Source organism: Carassius carassius, chromosome 45 (genome assembly GCF_963082965.1).
Source record: "Carassius carassius chromosome 45, fCarCar2.1, whole genome shotgun sequence".
NCBI lineage: Eukaryota > Metazoa > Chordata > Actinopteri > Cypriniformes > Cyprinidae > Carassius > Carassius carassius.
The window spans coordinates 9,282,236-9,308,426 of record NC_081799.1 but is presented as its reverse complement, the minus strand read 5'-3'; the positions used below and the strand labels follow the sequence as shown (position 1 = coordinate 9,308,426).

Sequence of the window (26,191 nt, the reverse complement as noted above, 5' to 3'; positions counted from 1 at the left end):
GGCATGTTTGCGGAAACTCATTTTCTCATATTGCATATAAACCACATTATATATTAATATGGTTTATGGTTATCACTTAACAATATGTTTGTTAACATTAATTTATGCATTAGCTAAAACGAACCAACAACAAGCAATATACTGTATACTGTTTTTTGCAGCATTTATTAATTTGATGCGTTTGAATTTTAATAATGTTTTTTTTTTTTTTATTGGTAGCCTAGATGTTGAAATAAAATGAATTAAGATGAAAAAAATGCTGTAGAAGTATTGCTCGTTGACAGTTCTTGTTAACAAAATTAATTCAATGATTTTAAAGGTGCCATAGAATGCATTGATACAATAATTTTAATTGTTCTCTGATGTCAGCATTCACTGCACAGGATCTACATTTCTCCAAATCTGATTAGTTTGAGTCGATTTTTCTGTAAATTTTGATTTTATGGTGAACTATTCTTTTAAACAATTGGGACCATGTTTTGCCGTGCTCTCATTTTTTTTAAATACACCATTAAATTAAACTTACCATAAGTTACATTTTTCCTCATATTGTAAATTTTTATTCATGTCACTTAATTCCACCCCAACATCTTCCACTGAGGTTGAATTTCATCTCTGACATTGTAAGCGGGATGTGAAGCCCCAGTCATGCAATAGTAAACACATTATTTGGTCCCAGGTGAGGTGAGAAGCAAGTTTTACATTTAGATTTGACGAGATTTTCTACTTTGTAGCACTTTGCTGACTCAGAGATTTTATTTGTTGACTATCTGCAGAACTGCAGTCGTAAATAGACATCCGTAAGCCAGTGTGTTTGTGAATATCTCACTACACTTGTTACATGACCTTTTAAAAACAGTACCAAGGGACGGGTGTCATTGGCGTAAATACAGTAGGATGTAAGTGAGATAAACGCACCCTCTCGTGGCCTCACTAGTGAAACTAGGGTGCTGTTATCGATTTGAAACGTAAACGTACACAACACATTCTTAATGCACTTTTACATACTTAATACTCACACATGCATTATTAATAAACCTCTTTGGATTTGTTGCTGTAATTCTGGAAGTGTCACATTTTTCCCACTGGAGCTTAAATAATGTAGTTATATGTCTGTCCAAAGCTATTTATCTCAGAATGATTTAATCCATAATGTATTGCTTTATGGTGCCAAAGGATTCAGACAGTAATTAAGGAATGTAGACTATTTTAATGAGAATGGATAGAATTAAGACCACTTGAGTCATCATTTTTATAGGTTAGAGGTGGCATATGTTCAGTAGGGGTTTAATTGTCTTGAATTTTATGCATCACAAAGTAATTAATCAATAATATGCTACCACACACATGCAGTTTTAGACCCTGTTCCATTTCCCTATTCAGTTTCTTTGTATTCCTCAGACCATCCAAGATATAGCTGAGTTTGTTTCTTCATCAGAACAGATTTGGATCAATTTAGCATTACTGTATCACTTGCTCACTAATCGATCCTCTGCAGTGAATGGGTGCCGTCAGAATGAGAGTCCAAACAGCTGATAAAAACATCACAATAATCCACATGACTCCAGTCCATCAAGTAATGGCTTGAGAAGTTAAAAGGTGCATGTTTATATGAAATAAATCCATTATTAAGTGGTTTTCACTTAAAAGTGTCAAAATATGTGAGTCCATAATTCCAAAAATTCCATCCCCTGTTGTTGGTTCACATCAAAATCCACTGGGACTATTTTGGACTGTTTTCACGTGTAAACTGTGCTTGATCTGTGCATATTTCTCTGCTGTTTGAGACAAGATGGCTTTTTCACTGATTTTTTTCACTCTATTTTAAAAAGAGCTCTTGTTTTTTTAGCTGGAAGCAACAGTTTGAAGTTAAAAAGGTCTTTATGATGATTCGTTTCATACAAACATACAGCTTTTCACTTCTCATAACGCTGATTGTCTGGAGTGGTGTGGATTACTTGTGGATTAATACAAGGATCCACTGGTGAGCAAGTGATGTCAGTGACAAACATCAGAATACATGAACAGGTACACACACACACACACACAAACAAACAAAAAACAACAGGGGGCAGCGAGAGTAGGTCTAGTAGTAAGCTAATGTTGACAGCTCTGATTATCAATGAGCCATTTCTTTAACTGGATCTTAAATGTACTATATGTGTTTAGATTTCTGATGTTTATGGGGGTGAGATTTCACCCAGTAGCAGCTCGAACAGAAAAAGCGGTTTGGCAATATACACTTTTCCTAAAGGGAATAATACAATCTCCCCTTGCTGCACCTCTGGTTCTACTATGATCAGTTGTTCGGATGTTTACACACTGATGGAGAGGGGGAATAATAAACCATGAATAAACCATGTGACATTTCCTCGGTAACTGTTTAACAGCTCAAACTATCACTGGCAGTATTTTAAGAGGTGATGAGCCAGAAATCAAAAATGAGGATTGGAATGCAAGTGAAAATTAGAGTTCACTTTAACTTTTTAAGTCAAAAAGCAGTAATTGCAATAGTGTATGTTTGTAAAATGTTTATGGTTGCTAATGCACAATCTGCTCACCGTAAGCCTGAGGTCAAGGTCTGATGCCTGGATGTCCTGTCTTATCTCTTCCTCACTGAACATCAGATCAAAGCAGCACAGCCTCCGCTTTGATAAGGAGCTCAGTGTCGGAGGCTGTATGGGTTGGTATGTCTGTATTAGCACTATTGATCCAAGCATTCAACACAAACTGTACCACAAGACATCTGAATCCATATACAGTGAAGCAGTTTATACACACAAATATGAGCTCAAATGTCAGATGGCAAAGTTCAGAATCTAAAGGGGAGATAATCTAGTGAACTGTAAGTCAGAAATGGCAGTGCTTATTTACTCCTCAATGTATGTGTATCTGTATGTGAATTTACAAGCATTTTATTTATTTTATTTTCATTTTATATCATTTCATTAAACCAGTTGTTAAATCGATGTGATTATTTATTTTATTTTTTTACAGGTCAGTGGACATGTTTATATATATATATTTATTTATTTATTTATTTATTTATTTACATTTTAAAATAATTGTTATATAATTAGCTATTGAAATATAGTTATTATTATTTTATGTAGTTTTAAATAATTATTTATTTCAGGTGGTTTTTTTTTGTTTTTTTGTTTTTTTTGGCACTTTACCTTAACTTTTCAACTCAGCTTTTAGCTTTTATTTTAGTTTATATAAACTCTGAAGCCCAGACAAGACATTTGTTGCTAATCACTAACACACAAGTCAAAAAAAGTCATTATTTTGTTAAATATTACTACAATGTGAGTTACTCCACTTTTGATATAAAAATTACTCATACCGAGTCATATCCTGTCATCAATTCATGTGCAACTATATGATCTTTCATTGTTTCCATAGATTTCACGTGATAATTATCTCTGCAGATGAAAACATATGCCCCTTCATTAATTTTATTCCATACAATTTATCTTTATTACCACCAAATAAGTTGTTGTTATCATTTTAATTCAGATTAGTGGTCTAGACGCGGCATGCAGAAGTGTGCCAGCACAGGAACACACACGATGAAGGTAACAAACCCACCAGCACCACAGCAGGCAGAGCTGAACAGCACTGCAGCTCTCTGCTAATGTAATCACACGCCAGGCAAGGAGAGCTGGAGAGATATTACACCACAATATAATTACATATCAGCTGTACACCTCCACAGCCCTTTGCAGCTTGGTAATCTGTAAATGAAAGTGGACTGATTTTGAAAATTGAAGGTGCGTATATGTGTGTCTGTGGCGCAAATGACATTGTTTATATGGTTTTAGAGAGGTTTTTCTAATGGGTTGGATATAACTTGATGGCAAATTACATTACTACTGTGCAAAAAGCATAATGGATCGTCAAATTGATCAAATTAAATATAGGTAGGGAGTCCAGGGCTAGATGTAATATAATTTTTTGTGAATCCTGTCGTCCCAAAGAAACTTTTTGCTTTAGCTGCTAGTTAAACAAGTAAACACATTAACCAAATTTAAAAATAAATGGTGTTGTCATTTTCCGCACAACAAATGTTAGGCCAGGATAGGTTTTAATGTCACAGGTTTTAATGGTTATAAACTTATAAAATGTATTATTTATGAACTTTTTCGGTGAAATCAATGATTTGATTATTTTTTGTAATTTTTTTGTTTTGTTTTTTTGCATTTTTGCTGTTTCATTTGTCAGTTTTTGCTTCATAATTGTTTTACTTGTTGAATAATGACTACCACAAAGTTCACCCAAAAATAAAAATTTGCTGAAAATATATTCACCCTCAGGCCATCCAAGATGTAAATGAGTTTGTTTCTTCATCACAACAGATTTGGAGAAATGTAGCATTACATCACTTGCTCACCAATGGATCCTCAGCAGTGAATGGGTGCTGTCAGAATGAGAGTCCAAACAGCTGATAAAACATCATGATAGTTCAATAAATTATTGATTTTAAAAAAATTTTACAAACATGCAGCTTTTAACTTCACGAGACATTAATTGATTGATTGGAGTTGTGTGGATTACTTTTGGATTATTGTGATAGTGTTAAAACATTAAAAGAGAGTCGAAAAAACAGTGATTAAAATCCAGTGAGGGCACATAAAATATGCATTTTCTCTTAAAATGTAATAAAAAAAAAAAAATAATAATAATAATAATAATTGAAATCTGTCTGTAAAGATGAACTGTACAATTTCTTGCACTGGTGGCACAACATGGCTATACAGTAAACTGTGATCTTGAGAAACCAATGGATTAGTAATGTACGACCACAGTGGGCTTCTGTATATTTGGGGAAACACACTTCGATCTGGTACAAGAAATGACGATAAGATGAAGATGCGTAGCAACAGCCAATCAGAACACAATTAGTGGTTTCATGCCAGTTGTGTGTGCAATTTGCATCAGACAGTAAATGAACAGGTTGTGGGTGTACCGTCTGAGGCTGCCACTAGAGTAGAGGTGGAGAGAAGCATACTAAACAGACACATAAATAAAAATGACATGTTTTCCTAGGAGATCCAGCAGCGGAGCAAAACCTGTTGTCTACAGCTCCATTTATTAGAATTAGGGATTTGTCCATTTACCAAAGAGCAGTAAATTCTTAGTATTTCTTTCTCAAGAGCACCTTAAAGCAGAAATCCAGGACGTAGATGCACAGGAGGGAGAGACAATCCGCATCGATCCTTTTCAAACAGACGCATCTTCAGTAAAGGCTTATCCTGAGTGCTCTTTTCTAGATAGAATGCCTCATTTTAGATAATCTCCCTCTCTGAAATGAAATCAGACGGGAGAGAGAAAGTAGAAGGGAAAGAAACAAAGGCAGAGACGGAGCGAGGTCTTCACACAGGCCTGGCTTCGGTCCAGTTCACGGAGGCATGTCTGATTAGCCCCGGCTTAAAAAGACCCGTTCACACACTCCTTTTCAATATCCCTGATTAAAAGTTGACAGGGGTGGCGACCACAGAGCCAAAAATCCTTTTTACTTTTTTGGAAATGTTCGTCAGCTAGACATAGTAAAAATGAAAGTAGATTCGGACGGATGGACACAGCAGTTTTGGGCGTGCAGACGGAGTTTACCTTTTCAAAGGATGATGGAGATGGCGCAGTGCCACAAAATGAACGCAGATCGTCCTAGATGTTTCCGATCTTGTCATTTATTTGTTACCACCAACACAGAATTGATAAATCGTTTAAAGCTTTTGTCTAATCAGAGAATTAAATTCTTCTTAAAGTGACAGTTCACCCTTAAAGGGTTAGTTCACCCAAAAATTAAAATTAGCTTGTGTTTTACTCACCCTCGAAGCAGGTGTATATGACTTTCTTCTTTCAGACAAATCCAGTCGGAGTTATATTAAAAAGTGTCCTCACAATTCTTTCATTGCAGTCAACAAGTTGTCGATTAAAGTGTGGGCATTCATAATAAACGTGCCTCACATAGCTCCGGAGGGTAAATAAAGGCCTACTGTAGCGAATCCATGTGTTTTTGTAAGAAAAATATCCATATTTCAAACACAATAAATACTTTTCTCTCACTTCTGCTGACTGTTATACACTGAAGCAGTTCCAGCGGATGACGCAGCAACGGATGCTCAGCGCACGCGCTCCTGAGATATGCTAGTCTCGCGAGTTTGTTCATAGGAGCAAATGAAGCAAAGTTTCCTTACTTTGGCAAAGGAAAACCAGTCTACTCTTGGTTTATATCGAAATCCTCCTACAAATTATCTTTATTCACCCCCCAGAGCCATGTGAGACACATTTTATTATGGATGTGTGCGCTTTATTTGACGACGTTGACTGTAACACACGCCGACTGCAATGACAGAACTAAGAATAGCCAGGACAATTTTTTATATAACTCCGACTGGATTCCTCTGAAAGAAGAAAGTCATACACACCTAGGATGCCTTGAGGGTGAATAAAACACCCTTTAAACTAACCCTTTAAAGACAAACATCCTTAAAAGAGTTAAAATCTTCTAAACGTTACATTATTGTAAAAACTTTGGACCCCATTGACTTTTGTAATATTGAGAAAACCAACTGAAACGTTCTTCAAAAACACAAATAAATAAATAAATAAATATAAATAATTCCAGAATTGTAATTTAAGGCAAAAAAAAAAAAAAAAAAAAAAAAAATATATATATATATATATATATATATATATATATATATATATACTGGTTAAATTATTATTATTTTATTTTAGGAAACGGAAATAAAGAAATGGCACGAGGGAGTGTAAATATGACCATTTACATGAAAATCGATTGATTTGCTGAAAATGTAGATTTGTTTCTTCATCAGAAGACCTTTGGAGAAATGTAGCATTGCATCACTTGCTTACCAATGGACCTTCTTTAGTGAATGGGTGCCGTCAGAATGAGAGTCCAAACAGCTGATAAAAACATCACAATAATCCACTACCCCAGTCCCCCAGTTAACATCTTAACACAGTAAAGCTGTGTCTTTGTAAAAAAACAAATCACTCATTAAGGTTTTAAGTTTTTGGGGTGAACTATTCCTTTAAAAATGTCACTGTGTACCAGAGGTGGAAAGAGTAAAAAAATATTCTACTCAAGTAAAAGTACCATTACATTAATGAAATTTTACTTAAGTACAAGTAAAAGTACCAGTCTAAAAAATCCACTCAAGTAAAAGTAAAAAGTAGCTCATTTAAAATTTACTCAGAGTAAAAATTACTTAGTTACATTTTAACAGTGGGAGGGAGTCAAAAATGGGACAGACCAAGGGTGTCAAACTCAGTTCCTGGAGGGCCACAGTCCTGCACAGTTTAGATTTAACCCTAATTAAACACACCTGATCCAGCTAATCTAATCATTTAGGTTTATTTGAAAACTACATGATATGTGTGCTGGAGCAGGGTTAGGGCTATGGCCCTCCAGGAACTGAGTTTGACACCCCTGGGATAGGTCTATTAATCTCAAACTAGTTGTTTTTAATTAAAGGAATCAGTTATTTAGAATAATAAAACATTTGGGCTGTTATCTGGCAAATCAGTATCAACAAACTCATCTTTTCAATACAGAGGAAATGCAAAAGCTTCATCGGACGTGGCATTTAGATGTATTACACTGTTTAGTGCAGGACAAGAATGCATTTAACCTGCAGTTACAAATGCATGAATAATGTTTTGATATGCCAGACATAAAATGTTGAATACTCATTTGAAATTATAAAAACTTAATTATAAAAAAAAAAAAATCAAAAGATACTTTAAATGTGAAATTAAAATGGCCAGTATGTGTCAGCAAGTCACTGTTAATAAGTGAGTCATTGCGATTGAACCAAATCATTTAAACAGTTGATTCATTCAGAAACGAAACACTGTCATGTTGCTCAGAGATGCAAAATTTTGCTTTGGTGGCTGTTTTTGGAATACATTTTTGTTGTAGAAATAGATCAAAAACAATGGTAATATGGTGTCTAAAACGCAAGTCTCTTAGTTTACTGTCCTGTTGTAAAAAAAAAAAAAAAAAAAAAAAAAATTTTATATTATATTATATTATATTACATTATAACCCGCCTACATTATAACCCTCTGATGGTCTTCATTTGTAGTGACACTCGGGGTCTTTTTGACCCCAGACAATAACATTTCATTTTGTAATAGTAAAATATTTAAATTTTTTACAAATATAATTTTACTCTGTTCATTTATGTTTTTACTAAACTTTGTACAGTTTTTGGAGGATTTAAATCTTTTACATTTCTATAAATAAATAAATATTTATTTAAATAGGCTTTTTTTTTTTTACAAAAAAAGAAAAAAGCATTTCAGGTAAAATTCACTTCATAAAAGACCCAGATTTCTAACTTTCATACATGGGGATACCATGGATAATTTTATAAGGTTTAATGTAAGATTTTTGTAAGAAAATTCAGTTAAAAAATTGTAATAAATCACTTTAACCACTAGATGGCTATAGTGTGTGTGTGTGTGTGTGTGTGTGTGTGTGTGTGTGTGTGTGTGTGTGTGTGTGTGTGTGTGTGTGTGTGTGTGTGTGTGCGCGCGCGCGCACATTTTCAATCTGTCTTAGTTACCAATTTAATTTTGTGGTGGTTCTGTATTTTACAAATATCAAGAAATATTGCCGCAGTTTGTCTTTCGAATACACTTGAGAAATCCGCGATCATGGGACTGAGCGTGAAACAGCTTCACCGACTTCTTATGGTGCAGACCGCTGTCAGTCAAAAGGAGATCGACAGATCCTCCAATCATCACGCGGAAGCCCAGTCTTCATTCACCTCCAGAGACGCTGAGCGTCCGTGGGCGGGACATAATCGCAGCATTTATCCAATGACCGTCTAGCTTCGGAGCACTGAAAAAAACTGTTCAAAGCAGCCCCATCGAAGTCAATGGACGCTCGGCTTCAACAGGGAAATGCACTGTGACGCTACGGGAATGTAGGAGAAGAAAATCGAGTCAGCCGACATGTAGCTGATTAACACAATACATAATACACAATAGTACATATTTGACCGTTGGGTTTTTTTTTTTTTACAATAGAGGGGAAGCTGAGCTTCCCTTACAGTCTTAAAGAAATCCCCACTGATCTAACTATATATATATATGTGTGTGTGTGTGATTATGATTTTTAGAGGACAAGACAGCATTCTTTGTGTGATTTTGATTCTAAATGATTTTGATTGATTTCATTCTAAATGCATTTCAACAGACTGAATCACACAGTGAAAGAACACTCTAAATGCGCGCGTACATCATTAAAACAACAATTATGATATTATCGCAGACAATATATATCGCACACTCCGCAGCAGTCTTTTTGGCTAATTTGTGCAAAACCTCTTGCTAAAATGTCAAAGCATCATTTTAACCACCAATGCAATGACGCAATTATTTAGCTCACCTCTATATGCTTACGTGGGGTTGATGTCTTGTCGAGATTTTATAAACTGCTAGTTTGGTCTCCCTAGGCAAGCACAGCATAATAGAGCATACATATGGCCAGGGGTTCACTTCATTTCATTGAGTTCAACTTCAGAATATGACGGGGTTTCGTTTTCAGCGGTGTCTGCACCACCACTAACGCCTGTTTTGTCCGTCTGCATCTTTCTTGTGATTTTAGCGCCAGTTTGCCCTCCTGCCCATTATTTACTGACATAGCTTCCAGGGAGCGATTTTTTTTTTTTTACTCAGTAATTAATGTGTTTTAAAATGTAGCGAAGTACAATACTTCAAACAAAATATACTTAAGTAAAAGTAAAATTACAGATTAAAAAAAATACTTTAAAAAGTAGAAGTACACAAAAAAGCTACTCAATTACAGTAACGCGAGTAAATGTAATTCGTTACTTTCCACCTCTGCTGTGTACCAACTCTGCCAACATTTCCCAAAGATCAGTGCACAGACCTTTATTGGATAAATGCAATTAAGCCTTCAGTTTTCTGACAGATAATGTATGAGTTCATCTGTTACATAAATGAAAAGCAAACTCTTGTCATGGTTACTTCATCTTCAAATTCCCTTTTCTCTCTTAAACATGTTCTTGCCCTCCTGCTTGTTTAAATGTAATGCTGCTCAGGCAAACTCGCCCTCAGACATGTGTTTTACTTCATTGAAAGTGTGTCAGATGTCTTTAGTGTCACACAGGCTCCCCATGCAGCATCTGTGTCGTCTTCCTCCACACAGCACAGACACATGAATTTTTCACGTACCCTGATGCAACACTCTCACGCACATGCATGCGAACACTTTTAAGCCCCATCAGGACGATTTAAACTCTCTCGACAGTGATAAAAATACTTCTGCCACACTATTGTGAAGATAATTTGTAACTACGGATCCTGTCCTGGTGTCTGTTTGCTGCTTTGGTAAACAAACTAAAAGGGATAGTTCACCCATAAATGACAATTCTGCTGTTATTTTCTCTCCCTCATGTTTCCCATGGAACAAAAGAAAGTAGCAATTTATAAAGACTCATACAAGCAACTCTCGTCTACCAGTAGTAGTCTATTGTGATTAGAGGTTGTCAACTTCCAAAAATGACAAAATAAATAAATAAACTAAAGGACAAGTAACCGGTTGAAAAAAAAAAAAAAAAAAAACCTTCCACCATAAAAATGTCCACTATGACTTGTGTGAGAAACATTACGACTTTTTTTTTTTTTTTAATTCTCAGGATTGCAATTTTATTTCTCAAAATAAGTATTTTATTTATTTTAATGGCAACTTTTATTTCTTTTTGTCACTGCATTTGGCTTAATTGTTACAGTTTTTTTCACAGTATGTGTATATATTATACACTGTGAATTTATATTACAATTTTATTTATTTATTTATTTATTTATTTGTTTGTAATTGTGACTTTATTTCTGATCTTTATACCTGCGAACTGAAACTTTTTCATTATTTATTATTATAAATTACCTCAAGGTTTTTTTATTTTTATTTTTAATATTATACTGACCACTTAAAAGCACTTAAACATTGATTGGCTATGTATATATGTGTATATATTCATTTATATAGTCATTTTATGTATTTAGTCACTATATATATATATATATATATATATATATATATATATATATATATATATATATATATATATATATATATATATTCAATCATTTTATTTACTTATCTATTTATTAAGTCCTTTATTAATTTTGTGATTTTATTCATTTGTTTAGTCATTTTATTTAATTATTTAGGAATTAAAATGTATGGTTTTATTCACTGACATTTATTTACTTATTTAGTCATTTTATTTATTTATTTGTTTGTTTGTTTATACTTGTGTATTGATTTAGTCATTTTATTTATTTACTTTTTCAGTCCTTTTATCTAGTCCCTCTTATTTATATATTTAGTCCTATTTGTCCAGGTATTAAAAATAAATAAATAAATCCTCTTCTGTGCAACATACAGAAGAATAAATAATGATAGAAAATTTGTTCCAATTGCACCACATTCACACTTGCACAATGTCTTAACATCCTCTCTCATGTAGTCATGCATTTTCCCATTACATGCAGGCTGTGCTTGGAAACCTGAGTAATTTAATATTGCTTATCATACTTGTCACCTTATTAACTAAAGATCTAGCGGATTCTATACTGCGCACGCTTGGCTATAGCAGGATGACTCATGCATGCAGATGGTGAATGTCTTTCGCCTTGTTTAGCATTTTAGACATGGTAAATACATTGTTGCCCTGATTTTCCTCCTGCATGAATGCACTGCAAATGCACTGCAGTAATGTTTCTTGTAATAGAAAGGTTTTGGCCTGAACATTGGGAAAAATGAATCCTATAGATTCCTTACAGAGCTCGGAAGGGGCAATCTAATATCCTTTGCTGTCAGCTAGTTGGCACGCTTCTAAGGCCAGCAGCGTGCAACAAATCAAAGTGGTCGCTTGACTTTATTGCTTTAATATGCTACGTGAGCATGCTTATTTGCATAACTAGTGGCCAGGACACAAGAATTCCCAGTTAAGCTCTGAATAAACAGGAGTGGCGAAGAGACCGTGTCCCTCACATACTGATGAGTCCCTGCTCTCACCATCACCCGTAATGGACAAACAGCCCAGCACTTGACTGTAGTTGGCCGCAGTGTTGTCGTCTGGGTAATGGTGCAGGAGACAGTGAGTTGAGAAACATCACAATATGTACCACTCCAAATAAAAGCACCAGAGCCCGGGAACAGAACAGGAGATTCGTGACAGACGCTGAATAGAAGCTATTTAAACCTCATCCAAAGGCATTATGGGATTGTCTTCAAGCTGTAACAGATGACTGATGATGTGTCATTACCACAGTACGTTACCAATAATAAAAAGCTTGACTAGTGTACTATGAATAAGCATTAAAAAATGGCAAAAGACTGGTGAATTATAAGGGTCAGTGACAAATAAGAATAGCCGAGATGAAAACAAAGAATTAATTTAAAGAAAAAGAAAAGTTTGGAATTAAAAATGTAATTAAATATGAGTGAAGAAAAGTTTTAAAACACTGTACAGTTTAAAAGTTTGGGGTCATATTTATTGTTATTATTTTTTTATAATATAGCGAGGACACATTTAATTGATTAAATGTGACAGTAAAGACATTTATAATGTTACAAAAGATTTCTGTTTCGAAGAAATGCTAAAAACTTTTGCTAATCAAAGAATCCTGAAGAAATTACCACTGTTTCATCAAAAATATTAAGCACCAGTATTATTAAGCAGCTGTGTTCAACATGAATAATAAGAAATGCTTCTTGAGCACTAAATTAGCATAAATTCTGAAGGATTTCTAAAAAGGTTTTAAAATAAATTAAAAATAGAAAACAGTTTGTTTACATTGTAATAGTATTTCAAAAATAGTGCTTTCAAAAACATTAAAACATCCTACAAACCCCAGACTTTTGGCTTTAATATGCAATTATAGTCACACAACATTTTACATCCTGAACTAACCTTGCCTTTGTAATCAAAAATAATTATTTAGGAGCCTTATTGACTTACATTCAAAAGGGTCTGCAGGGGCATTTCTGCTTTATTAATAGTATTAGTAGCTAGCAATGAAAGGTATATTTTTAATATAAATATTTTTCCCTATGAAATAATAATAAAAGATTATGCCAACCTGCTTAACAAGATTTTCAATAAATTATTCTTTCAATGAGGCTTCTTTCTGTGTATTCAACTCATTGTACTTATGAATGTATCCTTATATATACTGTATGTATATATATATATATATATATATATATATATATATATATATATATATATATATATATATATATATATATATATATATATATATATATATATATATATATATATATATATATATATATATATATATATATATATATATATATATATATATAAAATTATTATTATTATTACAAAATTAACATGTCATTAACCCACAAGTCTGTTCATGGTACCCGGTCTGGATGAACTGTTCCTTTAAGCCAGTGAAACCCATTAAATGGACCATACGTCTGTCCCTCACAGCCGTTTTTCATTCGTGTTAAATTAAATATAGTGTCTACCCTGACTAAGGTCCACATCTGTCACTTTGCCATGCTGAAAGGTGTAGTTATGACTTGTCACACACCGTTTCTCTCGATCTCACACACACACACACTTTAAGGTTAGATTTGAGTCCCTGCACTCTTCAGAATTCACTGAAACAGTTAGTAGTTAATATATTATAATTAATCAATGCAACTTCACTGAAGATCAGTTGGGAGTGGCTGAAGGAAGGAATAGCGATGAGAGAGAAAAGTGTGTGTACAGTATGTGTGTGTGTGTGTGTTAACCCACTGAGTGTCTACAATAAGTAAACGTAGCTTAATCGAGTTGATTTGAGCAGGAGAGAGTGAAGGAGTGATATTATGGTAGCACTGAGTGCTCATTAGATAGGTTTGACTCACTGTGAGTGTAATGTCTGCCTCAGTGTACAGGATTCACCCTGTTTATCATTTATATGTCTCTTCATTTGCATAGTCCACTTCATTCACGGTAGGATAAACATCCTGGTCTAAATATTTGTGTTCTCAGCTGACTGCTCTTTTCCTCTGACACACACTGTAGCTCAGCACAATTTGACCTTGCCACTTCATCAGAGTAGATGCTTCCAGCCAACAGCAACTCAAAATCAGCAATCTACTTTCTTAATGAATCTTAATTCATTTGTGTGTGCTATTCTGCATAAAACAAAAGTGTTTGTCTTTTCTAGTCAGTATGAAAAATTTGCTTCACTTTAACTTAGACAACAGCCAAACACTGTGTTCGAACTTATTACTGATCAAAGGTTTGGGGTCATTTTATTTTATTTTTTATTTTTTTATTTTTTTTAAGACATACTTTTTAAGTTGATCTACATTATTCTACTATGATTTCTGAAGGATCATGTGACACTGAAGACTGGAGTAATGATGCTGAAAATTGCATCACAGGAATAAATTACAATTTAAAAAAAGAAACTGTTTACGTAAATGTATTTCATAATACTACTGTTGACTGATTGATTGATTTGCTTGTTTGTTTGTTAGTGTGTTTAAATCAAATTTATGTAGGCTTGGTGAACATAAGACACTTCTTTCAAAAACATAAATCTTACCAATTTCAAACTTTTCAACGTTAGTGTATAAATGTATGTACAAATATATGAAGAGAAATATTGCTGTTTGTTCTTTGGTAAATATATATATATATATATATATATATATATATATATATATATATATATATATATTATTTATTTATTTATTTTTTTAGGACTGTCACTTTTGTGAAAAAATCATTTTCATTGAAGTGTTCATTGAATCGATTGTAAAATCGATTTTCCATGTCTAAAAAAAAAGACATTTCCTTTTTCAACGTCAAATAACGTAGGAACGTCAGCAATATTTCTTATTTATTGGCATGATGTTTCGTGCAGAATAACAAACAGCAACAGGAGTGCAACATTCTCGAAAAAATATATATGCAGAGGGGACGGCTGGCATAACAAAAGAAAAACATCACTGCAGGCTTCAACCCGGCTGAATTTATGATTTAGGCAATTCAAAAATCTCCAAGATTACTTTAAATAATGATTCAATCCATTTCAAACAACTGTTCAAAAAATTAAACTTTAAATGGACTTGAGAACAGGCCATGGGTGCTTTTTTATTGAACGTTACCGGCACTAGGCAGGCATAATGAAATGCGCAAAAAGGCTAGGGCCATTACAAATTTACTGGACAGGAAAACAAGTCGATCAACATTTTCGGGGTCCAGAGCAGAGCGTTTTTTATTCACTATATGTCCAGCTGTTGAGAAGACGTCCCTCCGACCGCACTGATGTCCCAGGGACACTCAGGTACAGCTGCGCAAGGTGGGGGTATTACTGCCAATTTTCCACCACAAAAGCCGGTCGCTGTCAACTTGCAATGGTCCTTTTCATAACTCAGAATCTCCTGTAGCTAGATGCGCGGATGAGGTGAATTCGCGTCTAACACGCCGCGAGACCTCCAGACGCGCGTAAATGCGTCTTTACATTGACTTAATATTGAAATAATTTTGCTTGTTTGTAAGTTTTGTTACATATATATATTTTTTTATTGTTTAATTCTATTAAAATGAATAGTGTACATATTTGGTTAAAATCGATTCCTTATTTTCATTTTCGAAACTTTTTTTGGTTGGTCCGATTGGTTGTGCAATCAATTTTCGAACGAAAAGTGACAGCCCTAATATATATATATATATATATATATATATATATATATATATATATATATATATATATATATATATTAAAAAAATTGTATGAATTTTTAAACAAATGTACTGTATGTGAATTTTCTTCATTGTGTTCATTTATTGTAAAACTGTAGAAAATGTAATGATTTTTTTAAACTAGATTTTTACTGTATTTAACTTTTTGCATTAAACGTTATAAATCTACTTGGCAACAATATATGTATGCTTAAATTAACATTTGAAACAACAAATACAATAGTATCTTATTAAATATTTACAATATTGTGGTTCCGAATATCTATGACAGATTGTAGAAAAAAGAGGGGGAAAAAATAATAGTGAAGGTTCTTTCATTTTGACAACAATGATTTTTCCTCTTTCTTGTTTATTTTATATTTTTCCAAATCACCTGGGGCAATGGTTCGGATTTTGGCAAGTGCTCATTCTACCCGGGCACCTTTTGATGGTTATGAGGGTCCTCGTAGACTGAAGGTTGGACCCACCTGTGTCCTAAACACACCAATAACTCATCAAATTCAACAGGATCTTGGATCACTTAATAGCTCAGCTCCTAGCCTCTTCCTGTGTTTTTGTAAGATTGCTGCTTCTTTGTGATTGATATTGTCAACCGGACTGACATACTGTGTCAGATAAGCCAATTAATTAGCAGAAACTTGACGATGTATGATTATCATCATCTGCCGATAACCAATCACAAAACTTTTAGCTTAATAACAAAATTATCTGTTTTCAGCTTTTCTCAATTAAATAAACATTGCATCACGTAATTGCATCAGGAAATTATATTTGTTATAAGCCACAGAACAAATGAAGTCAACAGTGCTTAAAGTTTTATGTAAAAGCAGAATCATGTATTCAAGTAATCAAATGCAAAATAAACCACTTAAATAATTGGCACAGTCTTCACTGCATGACTATTAGATACGATGCATTAATATTGGATGCTGTTTGAGTTTAAATGAGAATCAGGCCTGTAATCAAAATGTGCAAATTAATTATTTTGCTTTCTTTAGGCCTAATTTTGTGCTCATATTTGATTGTAGAGACTTAAAGCTATCATAAGTGAGCATTTATCTTTTGTAGTGTCAATATTGTTTTTGATTAATTTATATATATATATATATATATATATATATATAAACGTAACAGACAGCATCAGATCTATTAAATTGCACTAAGACCTAAAGCACAGATGAACTTTTTTTTATACATATCTGATTTTATTATTTGCATGCTTTGCAGCATTGCTGTATCTTGTTGAGCAAGTGCTTTTCACATGCATATAAACACAAACAGGCATGTCAGTGTATAAAATCGCTATTCGCATTTTAGTATCGGCTTTAGTACTTCTGGCATCCCTTGTAGTGACCCTACAGTATATGACTATCCATTTCCTCCTAACAAATCCCATGAGACTCTAAGTAAAGCAGTTTTTTAAGTAGCTGTGCATTCTGCTGGTGCCCATGCAAAGAAGCCTTTCGCTCTGCTCAGGGGAATATGGGGAAGTGGATTAATTGTGGCATACAAAGAGCTTTAAACCCGAGCCGCTGACACAACGCATCTCATTATCACTTGAGAGTCGGCCCTGCATTTGACGTTGTTTATTTATTTTTCTTCCTGTCAGGAGTCTCTTTGTAAAACCTCTTCGTCTGTCACACCAGCAGAGCTCTCTTGTCACTAATGTTCACTTAGTCCTCGTCGACGGTAATCGCGCTCAGGTTGCTCTTCACTATAAGCATTCACTAATTTGCTCCTTTAAAAGCAATGGTCTCTGATTTTTCAGTGGAAGTAAATGGCAACTCGTTTCAGCTGACTTGTCAATGTGTTATCATGCGTGTGGTTATATATAACTCTGTAAAAAAAATACATATATATATATATATCCGTGATTTTGTCTTGTTTTCTGGAAATAATGTACAGTATAAAACGTATACAGTAAAATGCATGACCAATATTTTGTGCACTTTTTCTGGAAAAATAAAAATATAGATTGTTGCACTATATATGAGGCAGCCACATGTGGCATGTTTCTCCACAGTGACTCTCCCGGAGTCACGCCATGAAAAGGAAAGGCATATTTGCTTGTGTCACTTATCATAGGAATAGCTGCAGCAGTCTGTGCGGGGGTTCACGTGTGTGTGTGTGTGTGTGTTCTGCCTCTTGTGTATACACAGAGTGAGTCACCAGCGAGCACAGCACACACACTGGGAAGCAAGACAGATGCTGGGTGTGCACTCTGTGTAAAAAGCTATTACCCCTACCAGCGCGGTGCCTCTTTGAAAACGCGGCGCCACGAGGCAGCTTCTAAATGAAGACGGAAGCAGAGCTTAAAGAGGAAGTTGCGAGTGGGCTGAGAACGATGCGGGAATGAGGGATGTTGGAATGAACTCTGTGTGTGTGCATGTCTCTTGGTGGTAGAATCGTTATCAGAGATATTTTATGACTATTTAATGACTCTTGTGGTAAGGGGGTGTTTTAATTACTCTAATTAAAGGGATAGTTCACCCAAAAATGAAAAATGTCATTATTTACTTGGCTTCATGGCAGTCCAAACCTGAATGACTTTATTCGTCCTTGGAACACAATGCTGTAGGTGAATTTTTGATGAATTTCCTGATTGCTTTTTTCCATAAAGGAAACAGAATGAGGACATGGGCTGTCAAGCTCCAAAAGGACAAAAAAGCATGTATTGTAAAGCACGTGCAGTATTCAGAGTCATACAATAGCTTTGTGTGATGAAATAAAGATCAAAATGTAAGTCATTATTCACTGAAAATTCACTTTTATTCACTGAATCAAATCATCTTTTTTTTTTTTTTATCTGATCTTTTCAGCGAAACTTCCAGTCCAAATTTCCATTCTGAATGATTCAAATTCTTAATGGGAGATGTAGCAATGTGCAATTTGTGAACAAATCTTTTGAATTAATCAAAAGTAGGTCATTGCACATACATCAAATCACGATATTGACTAATATCTGTAAATATTAAGCCGGAAAAGTCTGTGTTATGTGACATGTTCTGCGTGTCTGTGTTAACGAATGGCACAGATCCGCGGTTTCGTTTATTACACACACGGAAGCACACGTGAAGCTCGCAGTGGTTTCAGAGTCTGCCGTCTCACTAAATGAGGAAGTAAACACATGAACATGATCTCCAGAACTGCAGAGTCTATCCGGTTTAATTTAATGACAAGTATTTGCCATTTGTACTATTACTATTGTTCAGCAGAATGTACATTGCCCACCACTACTACTACTAAAATGAAACAACATTTCTTCCATGTTTTATTTTTATTAGTAAATCCCCTTTGTTTACCAAAAAATAAAGTTTGCTTAATTTTCAATAATTAAAAGAAAAATCACAATGAATGTTTTATGCCTTCATTTGATAACCAGAAAAATGTTAATACACAACTGAATTTCCAAGGGGAAAAAACATTTCATAAGGCTATTTTTTTTAATTAAGTTGTTTTTAATCATTTAAATAAGTACACATGCTAAAACACAGAATTAGGTAACAATAAAACATATGGTGAAGAAAAAATATTTGTGTGTGCCCCATTTCATAGGGCCCTAAACATGTTATTTTTGTCAAATTTTTATTAAATTGATGTGAAAATGTATAAGTTTTATGATTTTAATTAATTGGACATGCTTTTTGATTAATACAATTTAATTTAACCATTAAAAAGGAGTTGAGAAAAATTAAAAAAGAAAAAAACAGAATCCAGAAAAATGTAAATGGAAAAAATGGAATTTGGAAAAAAAGAAAACAGAATTTGGGAAAAAAGAAAATGGATTTCATAGGGCCCTACATTGAAGCAATTTTCAGTCATACAATAAATTGCTAGTAAATTTAACAAAAAATGGCATGGAGATGGCAAGTTACATTGAAATAATCTTGAAATATTGATGTAGAAAAACTAATGAATTTACCATTTGAAATTTACTCAAATAAAAAAAAATTATAAAAATGCAACATTTATTACAGTGATGAGCATAACTCAAATGCAATACTTTTTTATATTTTATGGCAGCAGCTCTTAATTCCAGTCGTCACGTACCCCCGCCCTGGACATTTTGTTTGTTTCTCTCATCGCTTCAGACGTTTGTTATATTTGACTTTAAGTGCCCTGCAAAGTGGACATCACTGGATATTCCACAATGATTCCAGTTAAAGGGCGTTAAAGTGTGCGAGATGTAAATTTGAATTGTATTTATTTACAGAGGTATATTTTGTCCCACTTCACACTTCTCCAGTAAGTTTTGTCTGTGTGTGAAGACGCTGCAGGCAGTGGTGCAGCGCAAATTTGTGAATGAATATTCTGAAGTGAAGTAAACTTCAATGGATTTTCCATGCATTGGGAGTAGGGGAAATGGACACTGTGTAGGGACCATATCAAACAAAACACAGTCCATGAATTGGGCTCACTTCTAATGAGCTGATGATCTGAATCAAGTGTGTTAACAAAGAGAGAGATGCAAAATATGCAGAGCTAGGGTAAGCGAGGACTGGAATTGAGAAGCGCTGTTTTATGGATGCTGTTTTGTATCATTTTGTGAAGCTTTAATCTTTCAATCTCTATTTATGTTAGTCAAATGGAAAAGAGCAACTAGCACAATCTTAGAAATTTCTCTTTTTGTGTCCTACAGAAGAAAGAAAGTCATACAGGTCTAAACTGACATGAGGGTCAGCAAAAAATGACAAAATGTTCAATTTTCAATCATTTTAATGACAATTTAATGACTGTTAATGACTTAATTATTCTAATTAGGGATCTTCAGCTCACTCTTTCTCTCTCTCTCTCTCTCTCTCTCTCTCTCTCCTTTACCCCCTACAGGTCCCTCACCAGATGAGCACTCTAGCCTTCTACAGGTATGAGCAGCCCATAGTGGACTACTGCCAGGCTCATCAGCCCCTGCGGCTCAACATGAGCTACGAGGGGCCGCCGCAAAGCCTGGAGGGGCTGGAGGAGCTTCCCCTCCGTGAGAGGAGCACCATCCAGACTGTGGCCCTGCCGGCAGTGCCCACCATCAACACAGGCACCACGGGACCTTGCTCCCCACCCAGCCAGAGAGCACCCATGGAGGGGCCCAGCATCGCATACCCCACCACAGAACGCTCCATTAACTATCCAACAACAGAACGTTCCACCAGCACCCTCACTTTTAGACGCCAATAGTTTCGCTCGCAAATCAAGGCATGATGGGTACTTTCAAAAGAGGATGTGCCTGGGCGGTGATCCACATCCACATTTACGCAGTGGCACGTCTGAAAACTGCGCGTACTGCTGTGCACTAACTGTTTCTCGCAAATATAGAGAAGTGAAAAACATTCCAACGACATCACTGGAGGACACGAGGATCTGGCAAATGGTACACTTTCATTGTGGAGTGCAGTGTATCCTGGAAAATGGGATTCCATTTGTTTTTTCCATCTTTTCTTTGTTCCGACTCAAAGGCCCGTACACGTTTTGTTGTCCCCATTCTGCTCAGTGGCAAATTGAAATCCAATGCAACATGCATAAGACGTTAAACGTGGCTTTGGTTTCATTCAGCCCTCGCTCTGTACCAACTCTACAGGACGCCTTCTCTGAAGAGTAGATAATGGTGATTCTCTCATGCTGAGTGAAGAATGAATAGGAATGTGCAATAAATAAGTCTTTTTCTTTCTTTTTTTGACAAGGAGAGAGTGTGAGAACGAGAAAATGAAACGAAACAAATTAATGTTCACCAGAGCTCAAAGGCCTCTCGCTGTTATTTTCATTTAGTTGCCAGGGAGCACTCATAAATGCTGTCATTATTTGATTAAAAAGACAGATCTGTCCAGACATGAGCATCTCAGATGGAAGATCTCTTGAGTATAAAAAAAGCATTCATTAAAAGTGAAATGAAGTCTTACAAAGCAAGGTCTTTCAGAGTGCACATGTACCAAAGATCAAGCTACTTTAGATGTACATAGCTTGTCTTTCTTTTCAAAATGTAATCAGACTAATCGGTATGTGTCTATTGCATACTGTAATGTGCGGGCGCCGGAGTTTATGACTAATTTTCAATTCTGTAGGATTCAATACTGTGTGAAAAACATCAAGCTCAGTGTTTGAACGCTACATGTTGACTAGATAGCGTATGTGTGTGTTTGCTTGTGAGTGTGTATGTGTTTTTTTAAGTTTAAAAGCTGAAGTGTGTAATTTCTGCGCCCAGTGGTGTGAAAAATAATGACTGTTTTCGAAAAGGTTTCCCTAATCTGCCATTGGTCAGGCAAACAGAAAGCCTCACCCTCAAACCTATGCTATTGGTTTAGCCAGTGTTGCTATGTTGGCTTGTTGGAGTTTAAACAAACAAAAAAAATTTTGATAGTGCAAAAGTATTTATATGTGTCTGCGAAGCCATACTCTTGTTCATACTTGTTACTGAATACTAGTTGTCTCTGCTTTTTGCTAAAAAGCCAAAAAATTACACACTTCAGCTTCAAGAGGGAAGAATCATAGGGGGGCAAAGCAAACGTCCCTCACTCGCTTAGCGTGTTGGAGTTACATTACAGTTGTGGAAATATCTTCTTCGCAAGTATGCAACACATCGCAAGTGCAAACACTGTTGTAACACACCTCCAGTGGGAGCGGTATTACACTGTGTGTGTTTATATCGAGGTGACTAGCTATACGTTATTGAGAAGTGTGCTAACTTGCTTAGCCATATTTTCTTCAAACAGTTGCTATACGCTATGACAGTAATTGACCTGAATGGAAAACCTGAGAATGCTGAAAATTCAACGCATACTTGAGTTTCTGGCAGATGACAATGTGTGAAATGGACCTTGGCTAGAAGTGTTTGCATGCTTGTGTGGGACATTTTTCTGACAAAACAATCTTTCTAACCCATTTTCAAATGGCTTTGCAATGATCTAACAATAACAAAGCATGAATCTCTATTAAGAGCCTCCAGTTGTATCAAAGAGCTGAATAAACCAATATTTTCTGACTCCAGATGTCACTCAACAAAGTAGCTACATGGATGGAATTGCTATAACTGGCTATAACATTAAGACGTATGGGAGACCGGAGACAATTGTAATAGCAATGTTCCTATATAACTCAGACTTCTACAAATCTACATGTCATGTGTTGATGAACAAAATGTATATATGTCCCAAATGTAATAGTATCATTACAATGAATTTAATACAAGTAGTCAGAGGGTTATGGGTTTGATTGCGACAGTGACGAGGTGCAATCATAACAATTACAAAAAAAAATTATTATCCCATTGTATCTCAAATAAGAGTGCAAATCAAAATAATAGTGATATTGATTTAATAGGTAGTGATGTAATATGTTTATTACTGAATCGTTTTCACAAAGTCTAAGTGGAAAATGCTTTATATCATTTTTATTATTATTTTAAGACAACAAAGGAGAAAAATCAATGGTTTTTCTCACAAAGTCAAACGATCATGCTTTTCCTCAAGCAGAAAGTAATCTCTAGTGAGCATATGCTGAATAAGTGTTACAATAGCCTCCGGTCTCCCATAGTCATTCGAGGGCCTGTTCATTTTTATTTTGAGTTGAGATTAAGGCAGACCAGATGCTCCTGTGTGTTTTTTTTTGTTTGAACATTGGACTATTACTAGTCTAATAGACTTCTGCGGTCATCCATTAGTCACATTTCACTGATTCTGTATTACTCATTTTGCTGTTTCACTCGCCGAGGTTCAAACAGAGCATTTTGTTCAAGAAACTGTTGCCATTGTCCAATTGCGTTAATGTTTTGTTTGTTTTTTTCTTTCTTTCAACCTTCAAGGACTTTGAGAATATAGAATTATTGCCTGTAAACACAGATTTTTTTTGTTTGTTTGTTCTTTTTTTTCACCCTGTGTGCCTGTTTGTTGGACTTCACACAATGAATGTGGACATGGTACCTCACCAACAGTCAGTGTGGATATTGCAAATTTCAACCTGTTCAAGGCCTCCGGAACAATGACGGAATGTCACCGTCTCCTCAGGAGCCACGATAACTGCTTTGGCCCCTCCAGGACTCTACGCTGGCATGTTTATAACGGACAATGATGGATAAAACGCAATGACATCACAGGAAATGTGCTGGCGAGCTAAGAAACGGATTTCACACTGTCATGTCTCAATCTCTTCAAGAGAAGTGATGCTGTCAAGACGATCATTTTGAAACATGTCCTGACGGTTTCCGGCACCAGTTGTCTTCGTATGTTTATCTTGTAAATAGAGAGTATAAAGAAACATATTGTTTTGCTTCTTTCGACGCAAGTTTTGTGAAAAAGGCCGAAGCTTCAGCTGTTTAAACGCGCACCCAGATCAAAGAATATGCTTCTAGAGAGACTGGATATGACCCCTCATTTGAAAGATTGATATTTTTCTATCTGCCGTCTCATTGGGTTCCTCATCTCATTAGCATCATAGATTTTCATTTTCTTCGTATCGCTTTACTGCTGACATCTGTTTGGGAATAGAAAGATTGATATCAATGCTCATTTTGATACTTTGATTCTGCTATGTCCCCTAACCGTTGTGATCCTATCTCTCTTTCTCCTCAGTTTGTATTTTCGAGACACCCAGGCAAAATAATATCTACTTGTTCAATGAGAGTGGCTTGTACTTTGCTCCGAGGCTTCATGCATGATGTATCAAGTATAAGCTTGATGTTGTTAAGTAAATGCTAATAGGGTTACCTGCCCACCGCATTTCAATTCTGAGTAAGTCGCAAGAACTTTACAACCTCATAAAACGCTCCTTACAGCAAGGCATTAGCTCGACGGCAGTGTTGCAGAAAATCCATACCACTTTCTGTGTCCTTAATTTGAAAAGGCAAAGTCAGATTGTTGTTCAGGGGGAACTAGAATATTTCGTTCTAATTATTCTAATTGAAATTAAATAAATAATTTTATTTAATGTTCTCCATGCATTATAGACCTCCTGTTTGGGACTCTCTGCTTGGTCAGTCTGGATAATATACGTAGCACATACTAATTTATTCAGAACCACAAAATTTCAACAAGAAATGTGTATGAAAGCATCTGATCCTATCACTATTTGGATGAGTTACCTTGACTAGATAATCTAAGCTCTTAAACCGTCTTTCAAAGCAACGATTCTCCTCCTCCACAGAGTTACCAAATCATGGCGCCTTATGTAACTGTCTCTTCCCATTATTCTGACAATTTGCTGCTTTACGGTCATTTACCTAAGGCTGAGGACGCCCCGCATCTTCTCTTCACTTGTCATTCACATTTTGCCATTTACGTCTTTAACCCTCCTGTTGTCTTGTTTATTTTTGGTAAAAACAATACATAAAAAATATGAACATTTTGGTTCAGTTTTGATTAAAATCTGGCTTTGTGACAATGTCTTAACACAATTCTAAATAATAATAATAATAATAATTTCTTGTATGAAAATAACTATTTAAAAAAAATCAGATTTGGCATTATTAATCATTTATATCTTCATTTTTCTATTAATCATTAAATTAATGAAGCAACAAAATCAGTCTGGAGTAATGGCTGCAGGAAAAATTCATTATTGCCATCACAGGAATAAACTACTACATTAAAATAATTTAAAATAGTTATTTAAATATTTAAATATTCCACAATGTTTCTAGTTTGAAACATTTTTTTAATCAAATAAATGCAGCCTAAGTGACTCCTTCAAAATCATTACAAAATTGGACAGACCGCACATTTTTGAATGGTTTTGTATACTTTTAATTTGTAAATAATATTTGACCCCAAAATACTTGACATTTAAAAAAAATATTAATAATAATAATAATAAAAATAAATGTAGTGCCTTGCACTTTCTGCGAAGCAGTGATTTTTAATGTTAGTCATTTATTTGTGAAATACAAAATAAACCTTAATGTGTACCTTTTTACACAAATAATTTTTTTATTTAAATCTGTAATCATAATACACTTTACAAGCAGAAAAAAAAAAACATTCTACTTAATGTTAATAATCCCTAATCAAGAATCCATGAATTATTAATGGATTCCAATGCAATCACATTTCAATTTGGCACAAGGATCATAGGTGGGCACAGTTTCATGCGACAAGAGGGGGTTTAAATCAAACCTGTGTTAATGTTTACAAAACAAAACACTTCAAGGATTTTTTTTTCCCTGGAACTATCCAAGCAGGTGTTATTAATTGGCAGAAAACAAACAAGTTTAATGCAGATTTCCAATTAATTTGTCTTTGTCCGCAAAGGATGTTGTCTAACAGCAGTAGGCATGATCTGCTAATATTCAGAGAGAACTTTCCATACAAAGAATGTATCAATACAGTCTACTCACATAAAAGTGAAATTAGAGCTTCAAAAGAAAATGAAAAAAAATCACAGCTTCACTGAGTATCCCTCCTGCTTGT

At 34.8% G+C, this 26,191-nt stretch overlaps 1 protein-coding gene across 1 annotated transcript in view; it reads left to right on the top strand.

The window, feature by feature from the left end:
* LOC132127311 (leucine-rich repeat transmembrane neuronal protein 4-like) overlaps positions 1-25,979 on the top strand; it is a 121,898-nt gene extending 95,919 nt beyond the window's left edge. Inside the window, exon 3 of the mRNA XM_059539110.1 lies at positions 20,634-25,979. Coding sequence (XP_059395093.1) covers positions 20,634-20,975 — 342 coding nt within the window. The 3' untranslated portion in view covers positions 20,976-25,979. The remainder of the gene's footprint in view (positions 1-20,633) is intronic.
* Positions 25,980-26,191: the final 212 nt, after the last annotated feature.